This window comes from Podarcis bocagei, assembly GCF_964188305.1.
Source record: "Podarcis bocagei genome assembly, chromosome: 5".
Taxonomy (NCBI): Eukaryota; Metazoa; Chordata; class Lepidosauria; order Squamata; family Lacertidae; genus Podarcis; species Podarcis bocagei.
The window spans coordinates 21,131,782-21,147,676 of NC_138129.1; the positions used below are offsets into that span (position 1 = coordinate 21,131,782).

The 15,895-nt window shown below is 39.5% G+C and overlaps 1 protein-coding gene across 2 annotated transcripts in view; it reads left to right on the plus strand.

Annotated features, from left to right (window-relative positions):
• B4GALT5 (beta-1,4-galactosyltransferase 5) overlaps positions 1-15,895 on the plus strand; it is a 57,084-nt gene that overhangs the window by 30,063 nt on the left and 11,126 nt on the right. For both annotated transcript variants that reach the window (XM_081196543.1, XM_081196542.1), the window contains exons 2-4: positions 10,057-10,191; positions 14,078-14,191; positions 15,515-15,639. In XM_081196543.1, the coding sequence (XP_081052669.1) occupies positions 10,057-10,191; positions 14,078-14,191; positions 15,515-15,639 (374 nt within the window). The remainder of the gene's footprint in view (positions 1-10,056; positions 10,192-14,077; positions 14,192-15,514; positions 15,640-15,895) is intronic.

Genomic DNA, 15,895 nt, shown 5'->3' on the forward strand with positions numbered 1-15,895 from the left:
TTGCTCTTTAACATGGAACATCACCACAAGAGAATAATCATGGAAGCCATCGAGATAGAGAAACACCCTCACAACATGAACAAGCGTGACGACACGTCCCGCCTGCCAGACATCTGGAAATTAGCCCTCCCCACAAAAACCGACACCAGAACCAGAGACACACAGAACGCCATCTCCAATCAACCACACCAGACCCAAATCCAGACCCTCTCCACAGATAAAGTACAGACACCATCCAGTAGCCAAACCATAGTGGCACCTCCGGATGCTGCACCCCCCTGCAATCCCTACACAGATCTGGCTGGCACAGGGCACAAAACCACAGCTCGCCCCTATACACGAAGCCAAGCCAGAGCACAACTAAGTGCAGTACAGCCATCTTCTCAAAAAAACTCTTCACAAGCTCAAGAGGTCAAGACACGAAAGCTTTAGCAACTAATCCACACCTAATGACCCTCCTAAGTGGTACTCAGAATATCACTCAAGAAATCACTCAAGATATCCCTCAAGTAATTAAGGAACAAAAGAAGAAAAGGCACACTAACCTGGGAACTCCCTCTCTGCCCAGAACGTTGGAGGCTATACACCACACCCCCTCAACAGTATTTATAGGAACTCAAACACTGAGATCCTGCTCTGTTCTAGTAACAAGAAGCCGAAAGCACCAGCCTGAAGATGACGAGTGAGACCTCGTCGAAACGTCGCCTAGACACCCCAACTCTTACACGGGAAGACACCCGAAGACACCAAAACCTGCATATATATATATATATATATATTTGTTTCCTTGCACCTATTTACTTAAATATTTTTAATGACTTTGTGTTTAAAAACCTTGCAAGAAAGCAGATAATTATTAAAAAGACAATCATTATGTGGATGTCATCTTCTTGACCAGATGTGGAATGAATATTCAGAACAGTAGAATTGGGTGCTATGTTTAGATTTATGTGATACTTGTCTGAGCGCAGCAGTTAATAGACTGTAACTTGTGGTTACATTTCCTTTTTAAATGTCATTTAAGCTGTGAACTATTTCTTGGGTAATGTGCTTTTAGGAAGGGGCTCCTGGCAAGTTTGGAATTTATTTTTCTGCGTCTTAAATATACTGCAAGATGCCTTGAGAAATTTGGTTATACAAAAGGAGTAAAAGTTCCCCAAAACAAATAAATGAGTGAATGAATGAATGAGTGAGTGAGTGACTAGGGAAGACCAAATAAGTATACAATGTTTCTCTAGTATTCATATTCCAGTGTTAATATGTTGGGAATCTTCCAGTCAGCAACAGTAAGGGCCTCTACTTTAACAGCTAGCTCCCAAATATTTGCAGACCAAAGATTTATTTAAAATAAAGTTTTGTGTATAAAAATGATATCCAAGATGTTGTAGTGCATGTCTGATCCTTGTCAATGAACTTCCAAGGTTTTGGCCACATATGTTCCTTTTAAGAGAAAAGTGGGATTTCCAAGACACTTGGAAATTTCTAGAATTTACAGGCACTCTGTGCTTGGTGATTATTATGAGTGAAACATTTTACTTTTGCTGTGTGCATTCCTGCTACCCTCCTACCACTGACCACCGCCTGTTTTATAAATTCGTATTTTGGATAGGATGAGAGAAATGAAAAGGATAACGTGTGCAATCCTTGGTAGCAGATCTAGAAATAGAAACTTTGTTGAGTCATTTCAAGGATTTTCAGGAATATATATGTATGTTGCAATTGCATTCTGTTTACAGCAAATCCTCTTTTGATTCCTGAGACATGTTTTTCTCCCCACCCTGGATACTAGTGATATTAACTCTGCTGGGTGAAAATCTCCAGCCTCAATTCTAGGTGCTTTAGGACACAATTGTACCAGAAGCCAAACTTTTGTGCCCCCCTTGTCATTGGTGCTCAAACTCATTTTGTCCGTGAAGCATCCTTATTATGAGTCCTTTCTGTTTGTATTTAATCAAAGGGATCTTTTCCTCACGACAAATGTAGATTTTTAAATTTTCACTTAAGTATCTTAGGAATCTTTCTGAAACACAACGTCTTTCCTTGGATCAGCATCAGGTGGTTTAATCTTACTTGTAGTGTAATGAGGCTCTTTTCCTGTGACTTTGGCAGAGAGGTATGTGCCAAGTATGTGCCCTTGTACCCATGCAGTGTCAGGCGGTTCTCTCTCAGAGCTTGCACAACCTTACAAACAAGATAAGGTCTTATGCTTTATATTAACTCAGTGAACCTTCCCACTTGCTTCGCAGAGCTTTGGTGTGCTTGTCTCCAAGGCTGCTAATGAGGAAAGTTTACTTTCAGGCATGGAATGGAAGCAGTCAGAATGGTCAAAAGCTGGTTACCAGATCTAAAGGTCCTTAAAATGTCTGCAGTATTCAGTGACTTACACTGTTACCTACGGACATAGTCAAATGACTTGCCTTATTGTTTGGCCCTTGACATTTCTTGAATTTTGTATTAACCATTTATTCAAAGAATTGCTAAAATGCCATCTGAAATGGTGCTTTTAAGATTCAAGGAAGCAAAAATCAGGCAATATGTTATTGAGTGAGATTTCTAATGGAGTGCTAATTACTTCCACTTCAAGCTCTTATGAAGATGCCTAGAAGCTAAAGAACAATATTCTCTTCAGGTCCATTACATCAGTTTCTGCAGTCTGTATTAACTGTACAGTCTGCTCCATTATAAGGGACAGGTCTACACAACCTTTATATAAGTTTTGTTACATGTGTACTGTAACTTCTCAGTGGAGGAATATCCAAGCATCTCAGCTGAAGTAATATGATGCAGTGTGACATGGCTAGTGATGTTAAATTCTCAAGAATAATATTTTGGAGGATATTCTCGATTAATGAGAATATTAAAGAATTTTCATTTAAAATAGAATATTCATTTTAATGCATTGAAAATGATATAACTTTAATAATAATATTAATATATTTCAGTATGTCAATCTCTGGTTAATGGCACCTTGTACCATTGAATGGCACTGCAAAAGCCAGTTACTGGCACTAAATAAAAATACAGAAAGGTCAACTGTTAAAATCAAGGCCACCTTACATGCTGTTACACATAATTGTATAGGCCTAGGTACTTTAAGTGAATAAAGCATTAAAGCTTCTCTCTCTCTCTCTCTCTTGTGTGTATATGTATGTGTATCTATGTGTATATATGTATGTGTGTGTTTGTATATATATATATAATCACACTGTATGGCCAACGGTATAGAATTGCTAAGAATAAGGTCACACCAAAATAGAAAAAAGCCTATTACATATAGTTGAAATACATATGAATTAAAATGTTCATAAAATTAAATGAATAGCATTCTTAAAACTAAAAACTAAAAAAAAAGTTTTCTGTAGCTCACATTTCAGAACTGCCAGTGGTGAATGACACAATGCCCAGTAATGTAACTGGATCAAAAAAAATCATTATTCATTACTTACACTAGCAATATCACAGCTTGACTTATTATTTACTAGATTTTTTAAATGTGCATTGTAAAACTGGTTCTTACATTAGAATTTACAGTTTGTGGAGAATATTCTCCGGAAAATTTTCTAGCAGAGAATATTCTCATCTCACCTCACTAGGCATGGCTATCTCTGCTGAATGGCAAAATACAAACTGAATTTCAAATTACAGAATTTGACTTCAGATGATATCATTTGGTCCAATTCTAAAAACAGAAGAAAATATCTTGTCTATCTATTGGCTCTGTGCCATTAAACCCATTCTGTAGTTGCTCAGCCACACTGCAAGCAGAATCAAGCCTGTTCATGCACCATGCAAAGTTAGAAAGTTCTGAGTACTTCAGAGTTCATACAATGTACAGGGCAGGAGCATAGCTCAGTGATACAGCACATGATTTTCATGCACAAGCTCCCAGGTTCAGCCCCCAATATCTCCACATAGGGCTTGGAAAGACCACTGGCTAAAACCCTGGAGATCCACTGACAATCAGCATTCTGGACAACATTGAGCTTGATGGGTCATTGGTTTGAATCTGTAAATGGTAGCTTCCTATGTTCCAAATGAGAATGAAACACTTACCTATAACACTATAATTTCCACATGCATTTTGCAGTGTATTTTGCACTACAGTTTTTTTCATGTATGGTGTCTAATCTGTGTATATAAAGATGCTTTGAGACTCGCTCCCCACTGCCAGGCATGTTATGAAGTTAATTTGGCAACATCTAGAAAGTTGAAATTTGTTGTGTGTATCCATCACAAGTTGGAAAAATGTGACATTGTTATGGCTTCAGTCTGAATTTCATGTCATAAGTGGACCTCAGAATAAGTGTACTGAGAAAGCAAGCCAATTTTATTAATTTGTTCCAAATTCTTTCTACTGCATTTGCAGCATTCAGGGTGACTTACAAGAGTTGGATTTCTATAAGGAAGTTAATTTACAATCAACAACCATAATAAACAGCAGTACAGTTGGACGTGGAATGGTGTAGGAGTTTCCCCTTCTGCAATTGAAGTTTCCTCTGTGAGGAATGGGATTTGTTGTGGCATGGGGCAGAGCAGTCTTCATGGCCTAGGACCCTCGTACCTACGGGACCGCCTCTCCTGGTATGCCCCACGGAGAGCCTCAAGGTCCATAAATAACAACACCCTAGTGGTCCCAGGCCCTAAGGAAGTTAGATTGGCTTCAACCAGAGCCAGGGCCTTTTCAACTCTGGCTCCGGCCTGGTGGAACACTCTGCCACATGAGACCAGGGCCCTGCAGGATCTGATTTCTTTCCGCAGGGCCTGTAAGACAGAGTTGTTCCGCCTGGCCTTTGGCTTGGAGCCAATTTGATTCCCTCCCTCCCTCTCTTTCTTTTTTCTTTTCCTTCTCCTCCTGCGATGAGGCTACATTTTAATATTTTAATGTTCCATTATTTTAATGTTGTAGTTTATTTTTGTTTTTAAGTTGTAATCATTCATCTTGTTTTTATTATTGCTTGTAAGCCGCTCTGAGCCCGGCCTTGGCTGGGGAGGGCGGGGTATAAATAAAAAATTATTATTATTATTATTACCACCTCTAGTTGCTGGAGGCGGTTTGGATGGGGGGTCCATCTGCCCAGCCCCACTTACACATCAGTGTGCCTTCCTAAATGGCAGGCAGGAAGGAACTGCTACCAATAGCATGCATAGCTGTAATAGGCAGTGGAAACCACCTAAATAGGGTATTTGTGGGGCAAAGTTAGCCCAGGATCTACTGGATCCTGCACTGACCCTGCTGCTGTCACATGATGACAGCAGGCCTGATACAAGCCTCTTCCTTGCATCAGTAAGAGCTGGTGGAGCAAATGGTTATTTCCCCCAACTTCTGCCCCAGTTGGCATGAGTGCTGGGGCTGCTGAAATAGCAGTGACTACACTGCCTATCAAGCCTTGCAGTTGCCAGTCTGAGAGTCTGGTTGATCCCAAAGTCTGAAAATGGGACAAGTGACATGCACGTATGCATCTGCTTTATGCACAATTATATCAAAGGTCCATCTAGCACAGTACTTTCTATTTTGGGCAGTATCTCATTGTGGTTTTTGATTTTGCCCTCCCTTCTGAGATTTGTTTTAAACTGAGAAAGCAGAGAATAAACCAGGGGCTTCATAGGAAAACACATTATCTACCACAGAGCAACAATGTCTTCTTCCTGTGGCAGACAGGACTACAGTGATACATTCTTGCAGCATGCAGTATTGTACAGTACATATTCAAGCAAGTGACTGACGTAACCACCAGTTTCTAAATATTTTGTGTGCAAAACCTAATTGGATTGTGCTTCTTAGTTGCTGAGAGTTTATCAGAACTTGAGACAAGCTGCCATCTGATGACACAAGTGTTTTATGTTTTGCATTTTTGTCAGCAACTATTTGTGTATGGAGTTGTAAAGATTTTTGTTTGTCAGCAGCTGGCAATCTATTGCCACTCAGCAGGCTAATCTTCTGCCTTTAGGTCTTCAGGGGCTCAGATGTCAAGATTTGCCACCACGCTAAAATTGGATTGGATCTCATATTTACCCTTTTCAAAAATCCACCAGACTAGATAAACCCATTAATCTGCATAATAATAATTTGTAATCTGTAGATAATCTCATTTATCAACTAGAGTATTTTCAAACTGTATGACATATGTGGAAATTATTCTGCTGAGTGCTTTTTGGAGGTAGCTGTTGCAAGCCATTACATTCTGATGCATAAATGTGCAGTGGGCAAAACAACCCAGACCAGAAAAAAATATTTTGCACATCCCATTTGCTATGATAATGTGGATATGCAGATTATTTTTGGAACTAAATATTTACATATTGGGTTTTGCTTCCCTTCCTTGTATGCATTTGCTGCACCCATCAGCTTAAACAAATATGAGAGTTATATGTAATTGCCTCTTGTCCTGACTCCTGAGAGGTACCAAGATTTGTGTGCTTCTTCAGGTTTGGACCCTTGTCCTGATATTTAAGCTATGATTATTTGAAAAAAAGAAGAAGTCTGTAATAGAAAAGTTTTTGTTGAGCCTTTTAGGAGCAGAAGTCCATACCCCTTAATGTACAGGTGCTTTAAAAAACAAACAAACTTGTCTGAGCCTTTGAGAGAGTACAAATATTTTATAGATACCTAAATGGAATTGCTCTTTTTGGCTCTTGCTTATACATCATTAGATGGGACGCGGGTGGTGCTGTGGGTTAAACCACAGAGCCTAGGGCTTGCCCATCAGAAGGTCGGCGGTTTGAATCCCCGCGACGGGGTGAGCTCCTGTTGCTTGGTCTCAGCTCCTTCCAACCTAGCAGTTTGAAAGCATGTCAGAGTAGATAAATACGTACCGCTCTGGCGGGAATGTAAATGGCATTTCCGTGCACTGCTCTGGTTCGACAGAAGCAGCTTAGTCATGCTGGCCACATGACCCGGAAGCTGTATGCCTGCTCCCTTGGCCCATAAAGCGAAATGAGCGCCGCAACCCCAAAGTCGTCCACGACTGGACCTAATGATCAGGGGTCCCTTTACCTTTACCTATACATCATTGCACCTGTACGGTACATCCTTCCTGACAGACTCTCTTGGATGTTAGGAGCATCAGAGGAGGTCCTCTAGGTAGCTCTACTGCCCTCAGAAGTTGGGGGGTGGGGTTGATGCAGTAGAGGGAATTCTCTGTGGTATCTCCTAAGCTGTAAAACTCTTAAGTGACTTCTTTCCCCCTCTCTGGTTTAGTGGTGAACAATTTTATTATGAAAATGAAATATATCATATAAGTGCCTCTAGGAAAATAACCTGAAAATTTTCAGAAGGATGTGGGTAGGGCTAGAGAGTTCAGGTCACCTTTAGGCCCTCTAAAGCAGACGAATGTTTACCATGGATCTCATCTCATAGAAAGCTGCTTTACAGAAGTATCTGATCAAATTGAGCTGAACATTATGAAGTCCTGCTTTCTTTAACTCAACCAATCTAATGTGGCAGCTCTGAGTGAAAACCCTTTATTTACTTAGAGCATCTATACTGTAATTTTTAGCCAAGGTAAGGCTATAAATAACACAGCATGGAATCATTTTGATTAATATAATTAAGTGGAAATGCTATTGTGAAAGAAGTACCAGTAGCTTGGTAAAGTTTATTCCTTGAAAAAATAAAAATAACTCTAGTTTCTGTATTCTGCTTAAGTGGAATGCTGTACTTTCACCCCTGCTACGTAGCATTTTAATGGGACTGAGTTTGTTTCTAAATACTTGAATATTTGTGCTTGGGCATTCCTTGTTGCCAGGATGCCACTACCACTCTTTGTGTACTTTATACCATAATGCTAATTGTTGATTCAATTTATTTATAGTTGCCATATTCATGTGTTAGAGGAGTCCTTCTTCCCCCTTAATTTACATGACTATAAAAACTACCCTGCAAGGTCTAAAAGATTTTAATAAGAAATGCAATTTTACTAAATTTCCACCATGGCTGCCAGCGGCATTGTAAAAATGCATTAAAAGCATGACAGATATCTGTGAGTTGGCCATTAAAAGCAAACTCAAATATTCTTGCAAAACGTCTGATGAAGGATAATGTCTGATTAAACAGAATATTCAAATATAGTTATTAAGAATATTTTGTGAACAAGCCCTGAATGCCTCCAGGAGCCCACCCAGTAATTTAGATTCATTATCTTCAACTTAAGGGAAGTTTTCAGGCAACACTGTTTGGATAATAGCTTGGCATTACTACTGGTTGAAATTTCTAGCAATTTGTTAGGTGTTTTTGTATGACAGCTGTTTTGGTGTATTTATCTGTACATCATCCACTGCCTAGCACAATTATATGTAGATTAGAAGCCCTCCCTCCCTGCTGCTGATGAGATACTGGGGTAGAGGGTGCATGAGGAATATTTTGGATCTGCCTTCTCAGAAAAGCATGTTGCAAAAGATTGTATCAGAATATTTTATCTGGGCTGTACCATGTCAGACTGCTCTCACATTATTAAATCTTCCTCCAAAGCCCACCCCCACTCCGTCCATATAAAATTAACTTGTCTGGGAGAAGGCTATGTTAGAACTCTTTCCTTTCACATCTAGTTTTTTTGAACATATGGATATATTTATTTTTGTTCATGGAAGAGCATTCATGTGAGTACCACCCCTTTCCCATATGACCTAGTATGAAAGCTCAGCATAGAATTTTTTTGTACCAAGCACAAGCCTGCAACCTATGTGGGTGTTATGTGGGGATTGCATCTAAAGCCAAAAGTGTGTATAGTCAAAACACATTGGGTTCAAATGGCAGGTGAGATTGCCAAAGTATTTTTTTCTTGGATGGCCCCCTTTTAATTTTTTTGCCAAGTACATAAAGCTGAATCGGCACAAGTTAAATGTGTATAAGTTGTGGGCTTACTGTAGTTTGGAAAACTATAAGCCTCTTGCACAGGATGGTTGACAAGAATCTTCCTGAGAAAGTGACTTCCTGCTTTCCTCTGATGAGCCATTGCACAACCAAATGAATTTATTATCTATGAGCTTCCTCAGATCTAACTTGATGCAGTCTTTTCTTGCTGACTAACGATCTAGAGTCTAGCCCTTTGTGTGTTACTCTCTGATGTATGTGTTTAAGGCCAACATTGTGTTTCTTTTTATTTGCAGGCCAACTTTTTAGTACTGCATCAAGTAAAAATCAAGGGCAGTTGATACAGTTTTCATACATTAGTATCTGAAATACATGGTTCATTTTGTGTGTGTTGCATTAAATAACCCCAGTGTCAGAATAAGTATTGATCAGGGCTTTCACCCCACTGGACTTTTCCAACATGCAATAATTAGAACAATTTCTTCACACATTCTCCTCTGTAGTGTAAACTTGCAAGGGGCCTTTGTTTTTAAATAGGAGAGCCCTTCACTGAATAAAAACTTAGTGTTTTTTGTCAACTTGCATTGACATTGCACATTCTGCCTGGATGGAATTTATTTTCCACTTCTGTCAAAATAAAAGCAATGGCCTGGAGTTAACAAACTCTGTGCTTGAACACATCTGAAAAAATTCCAGTACTACTTATCTCCCTGCCTGCATAGCCTGTGGCAAAATGCGCATCTAGTCTTCACAGTTCACTACATAGCATGATTGCAAAGCATACCTAATTGCTGTCTTTGGTGCCCTGTGTAGCATATGTGTGCTACCTTATTTCTCACTTCATGGTCCTTCTTGGTAGTGGCACCCCCACCCTACAAAACTTCCTGCCCAGGGAGGCATGTCTAGCTAGTTTTGCTCATTTTCTAAAGGGTGAGAAGAGATGGGCCTTTCTGCAGAGTATTGGCATTGCAGGTTGGCCCTTGTGGTCTCTTCCTGCTTTCACAAATTTTATTAAAGTTCTTCACCTCAAAGCACACAAACCTGTTCCAGTGCATGTGAGTTTAAGCAAAAACAAAACAAAAACCTGTATATATCATACATCTAAAATACACAGCAATTGAGAAGCAATATACATAAGACACATTCTGTAGTGACCATTGGCAAAGAAATAATTTTTAAAAGATTTTAGAACTTGTCTTCTTCCTGTAAAAAGGCTGTGACTAATTTAACCTTCGTTTTTCTTGCAGTGAACACCTACCTCTTCATGATGCAAGCCCAAGGCATCATGATTCGTGAAAACATGAGAACAATAGGAGCTCAGGTTTATGAACAGGTGGTCCGCAGTGCCTATGCCAAGAGGAACAGCAGTGGGAATGACTCAGGTATGTTTACTAAACCTTTCTCATAAGGTAAAAAAGACCATCTCAGGTAGGAGTGGGGAACTTCCCTTTGTCTGACCTTATCCCAAGAAGCATTGAACAACCTTTAGACACAGTAGACTGAAAGCTGTCGCATTGAGATTTCCAGTGGAACCAGTGTATGATAGTGGCATTTATAAGGATACTGAAGTACCTTGTTTTCTATTTGAATATCTCAGATAGTAATCATCTAAGTTCCTGACTTGAATTTTAACCTTACAAGCTTTACTCTGATTCGATTACGGGGCTGTTACTAATATATAACACACGTCACTTAACTAACACTGTTTCTACTATGACCTGAATAAAATGCCTATTCCCTATGTTTAATGAACTCACATATGGTGCCAGTAGTTCAGCTGCGCATTATAGCTCTCTTCTCAGCTGGGCATCTATTTAATACATTAGATCTGTCAGAGGTCTATTTTCAAATGTTTCGCCTAGGGTACACAGAATGTCCCAGGTTCAATCCCTGGCATCACCAGGCAGGGCTGGCAAAGATTACCTACCTGAAACCCCGGAGAGCTGCTGCCAGTCAATGTAGACAATACTGAGCAAGATGGACCAATAGTCTGGCCTAGTATAAGGCAGCTTCCTGTGTTTCTATGAAAAAGACCCAGAAGTGATTCTGCAGTTTATTCCATCTTCTGGATGGTTACCCAAGTCACTTAGTAGTCTTACCAGTAGCCCACTGCACAGTGATTTTGCCTGCTGATGACACAGTTGACACTCTTCTGTCTCAAATACATAGCCAAATAACATTTTTGATCACTGCTCATTGCTATATGAACAGTTCACACTGAATGAGCTAAAGTGGACAACACATTAGCCTTGTTTGCACATCATATTAAGTTATAGTACAGAACAAACATGGTTTTATATGAACCAGCCTCGTGCTTGTGTATGCTTCTCAGTACTTCCCATGGTGCGCCTCCCTTGCTCCTGAAGTACCACAGACAAAACAAGCCAGTCTAGCTGTGGGAACAAACTCAATAGTTTCTTTTCTGGACCTGGGCTCCATTTGTGGACCCTTAGAAGGATGCCTGTAGTCAGTTAAATAACAGTATCTCAACTTGAGTGCTCATTATCTACAAGAAGGTATAGCCTACCTTACCTTTAGGCCAAAAGCTCATTGGAGACCTGTTAGTTTGACTCATTCTGAAACCTAGGAAAAGCCATCTAGTTTCACTACATTCCCAGAACATTGAGCAAGTATGGGGAGAAGTAGGCTCATTGTTTCTGCACTAAATGATGATGATGATGCAAAAAGCAAAGCAGATATACAATCAGAAAATTCTGTTTACCTTACATGTCTATTTGTTCAAAGTTCTAGGCTGTTCAAATACTCTGAGCTGGAATTAGGTACTGCACTGGTCTTCTCATTGCTGTTAGTGTTATTTTGTTTAGTCGTTAAGTCGTGTCTGACTCTTCGTGACCCCATGGACCAGAGCACGCCAGGCACTCCTGTCTTCTGTTAGTGTTATATTGAACCCCAAACCATCAAGCATACATTCATAGAAATTGTCATCATTTTGGGCTGACGCACAACCCTTGAATCACAGTTGGTTGCAAAATCAACTTGGTCTCATTTGTTCAGTATTGTTTGGCAATAATAATGTCATTTTAATTTCCATTTAACTACCACACCCAAGAGGTGGAAACTACTGCAGATTTTCTCTTTCTGGGAGGATAAATGAAGGAGGAGCTCTAAGATATGGATTTCCCTATGCATAGGGGAAGAAGGAACTTTTAATAACCTTATACATCTGTCACAGTTTTTTAGATTACACAACTAAGCCAGTCATCTTTGTAAATGCCAGTTGTCTCATTTTCCTAATGCTATTTTTAGATGGCTTGAGGAAGTTATGAAACCTGGCATGCAATCCAGACAGTTGGTCCAAGGGTTCTTTGGTCCTAGGATGCACTATTGATGTTGTATTTTGGGAGGCTGTCATTCAGCTACATTTGAATAATCCACATACCTTTCAGTAGTTTTCTCTTTTCACCTGTGGAGAAAAGACAAACAAGCTAAAACTTTGGTAGAATTGCAGTATGAGTGGAGTGAAGGTTTATCTTATTTATGGAAAGATCATAAGAACCCTGCCAGATCAGGCCAAAGACCCTGTCTAGTCTAGTATCATGTTCTCACAATGGCCAGTCAGATGTCAATGGGATACCTGGAGGCAGAAACTGAATGCAACAGCTCTGTGCACAATCCCAGTAATTAAATGAAGCTTCTGCTAGTAGTACTACTATTGAACTCTCTAGCGTTTTTCAGTGTGTTAGCAGGGAACCCTGTGCTATACTGAAATAGTAACATTCATGAAAAGCATGACGAGTAGAACAAAGCAAGCAGAAGTACAACATGTACTTGCCTGATTTTAATAGAAATTTGTTTATTTAAATATGGCAATGACTATAACAAATAGGCATGATAACCTGGCTCATCCAGATGCTAATGGTGTCCTCTGGATTGTCATTGCTGATTTGCATGTCAGCTTCTGTTGTATTATGTTCCAATACAATAAGCTTTATGATTGCTGATCTTTATGGCATGAGTTAAAATGCTGGAGGGGTAATTTTTAATGTTAGACTATAATTGCAATACCTTTTCTGTCTTAACTTTGCAGGCCCTACTGATTCACTTGATAGCTTGGGGCTAGTGAATTATTCCCTGAAAATGCAAAGAAGCACTTGTGACTTGACATTTCATTTTTTTAAAAAAATGCTCTGTGAATTGTTCAACTGACTGGGGGGAGGCATAACTTACAGCCCTTGGACAGAGATGGAGTTAGGGGGGAAAACCAAATAGATGGAGAAGATTAGGCAGAGAGGCACAAGGCTGTACCTGTGCTATTGTCCCCAGAAGAACCTTGGGACATATTCCTGTTAAACCAAGAATACCATAACTGTGCATAGAATTTGCACAGCTTAAGATTCAGCTGCAGCATCCTGTAAAGCAAATTTTTTGTTTGAGCTAGGTGTCTGTAAGTGTCTTAGTAGGTTGTGGTTGAAGGGAACAAGGCAGTTGTAGGAGTCTGGTTTAGGGGAGCAAAGTCTACCTGACCAGATTAGATTTGGGCAAAGGATAACAGCCAGAACAGTTATTACATAGTTGAATTTACTCTGTGCATCACATTTTTTCAAACTAATAATGAAAACTTATCTTTCAAGGCACTGAGGTTGTACAAAAAGAGAGATGCAGCATGACAAACCTTAGAATGAGTGGCTGGAATTTTTCAAATGTATTAGAGAACTGTATGGCTTCTCTGGGAAAACACTGTCAGCAGTGCCTTAGTTGCTTTATAGATTTGTAACCCATTAATAATTCCATAGTTTTATTGCTTAATATAGAATTAAATGGTAGGAACATGCTTATTTGTGTTGTATAGCACTTGATGGTGAAGCAGCGAAGTACTCTAAATCATGGGTAGGCAAACTAAGTCCTGGGGGCCGGATGTGTCCCAATTGCCTTCTCAATCCAGCCTGCAGATGATCCTGGAATCAGCGTGTTTTTACATGAGTAGAATGTGTCCTTTTATTTAAAATGCATCTCTGGGTTATTTGTGGGGCCTGCCTGGTGTTTTTACATGAGTAGAATGTGTGCTTTTATTTAAAATGCATCTCTGGGTTGTTTGTGGGGCATAGGAATTTGTTCATCCCCCCCAAAAAAAATATAGTATGGCCCCCCACAAGGTCTGAGGGACAGTGGACTGGCCCCCTGCTGAAAAGGTTTGCTCACTCCTGCTCTAAATGTTGTGATTAGCAGCAGATATTGTTGATGAATAAAAGAGACTGCAAAGTTAATAGCCTAAATAGCACTCTTCTTTTCTCTCCTCCCACCTCCCAGATTATCCTCTTGATTTGAACCACAGTGAAACATTTCTGCAAACAACAACTTTTCTTCCCGAAGACTTTACATACTTTCCAAACCATACCTGCCCTGAAAGACTCCCTTCTATGAGTAAGTACCGAAGGATTTGCAGAACAATTTGCCTTACTTTCTCATCACTCCTTTCATTTCGTAGCCCCTCACCATCCTTATGGGCTTCAGAGCCAGTTGGATGAGTAAGTAGGAGGTACTCTTTATTTTCATGGTGTATTTGAAGTCTTCATTGTTCTTCAAGAATTCTCAATTTTCTAGTAGTAATGAGTGCTTCACTGGTTGAGCGATTGAGAAGATTGTAACACTAATTCAGTCCAAAGATGAGATAGCATGTTCCATGTATTGCTGGTCTTAAAATACTCAGATTCAAACATGAACTCAGATAATTATGTTGAAGGACCAGGCTAGATACCACATTGAACATTTGCTGTGTGAGTCTCTTAAAAACTTTAAATGCAAGCTATTATTATTATTATTATTATTATTATTATTATTATTAATATTATTAATATTATTACCCTACCTTTTTCCCTAATGAGATTCAAGGTGGCTTACAGATAAAAACAAGTACAGCTAAAAACAGAAAAATATATCATTAAAATACAATTAAACAGAGATAGAATTTAAACTATATACATATATAAAATCTGTTTAAAACATACGAACAAGCCATGAGAGGGATAAGGATTGTAACCATGATAAGTGCAATTTTTTTTACAGCCTCCCATATTGTTACCCTAAACCTGATGAGACAGTCTATCTGCTTAACACTTTACAGTTGAATTCAATGAAGCTTGAATTCAAAGCATGGGTAGGGAAACTAAGGCCCGGGGGGGGGGGGATCCGGCCCAATCGCCTTCTAAATCTGGCCTGCGGACGGTCCGGAAATCAGCGTGTTTTTACATGTGTAGAATGTATCCTTTTATTTAAAATGCATCTCTGGGTTATCTGTGGGGCCTGCCTGGTGTTTTTACATGAGTAGAATGTGTGCTTTTATTTAAAATGGTTCTCTGGGTTATTTGTGGGGCATAGAAATTTGTTTATCCCCCCCAAAAAAAATAGTCCGCCCCCCCCACAAGGTCTGAGGGACAGTGGACCGGTCCCCTGCTGAAAAGGTTTGCTGGCCCCTGATTCAAAGTGTTGAACTTCACCTGCATCATTCCTTTAATATGAGAAGTCAACGTTCTACAAAACATATTAAGCACACCTCAAAATCAATTATAATCCCATATATATACATAGAAATCAATTGCTTTTGTCATACTGGGAGTTATAAAAATGTAAGAATTGAATTGTGCAGCAATAGGATGAGGTAAAGAAATTCAAGAATTGTAAATGCATATTCTCAATCAGAGCTGTACTTGTTTTTTCTCATAACCTGCTTTTTAACTATGTACGCAGAGGGCCCTATTGATGTAAATATGAGTGAAATCAGTATGGAAGAGATCCACCAACTCTTCTCTCAAGACCCTGCTATCAAACTAGGAGGCCACTGGAAGCCTAAAGACTGTTTGCCTCGTTGGAAGGTAATCTAAAGACAGGGAAAGCTGAAGCTTATCTTTCCCAAACAATAGTATTATTATACCATAAGGAAAATAATAGGCTTGCATAGCTAACTTACACCCAATTCCTGCAGAAAATGAAAAATACTTTCCCCTTTGTTTTTTAAAGAAACAAACTTCCAAAGTGCCTGCACAAAATCCCTCAGATCTGTCTGCCCCCAGTTTGGGAGGCTTAATACACTCTGGAGGGACTGTTGAGCTTGCACATTTAATCCACTTC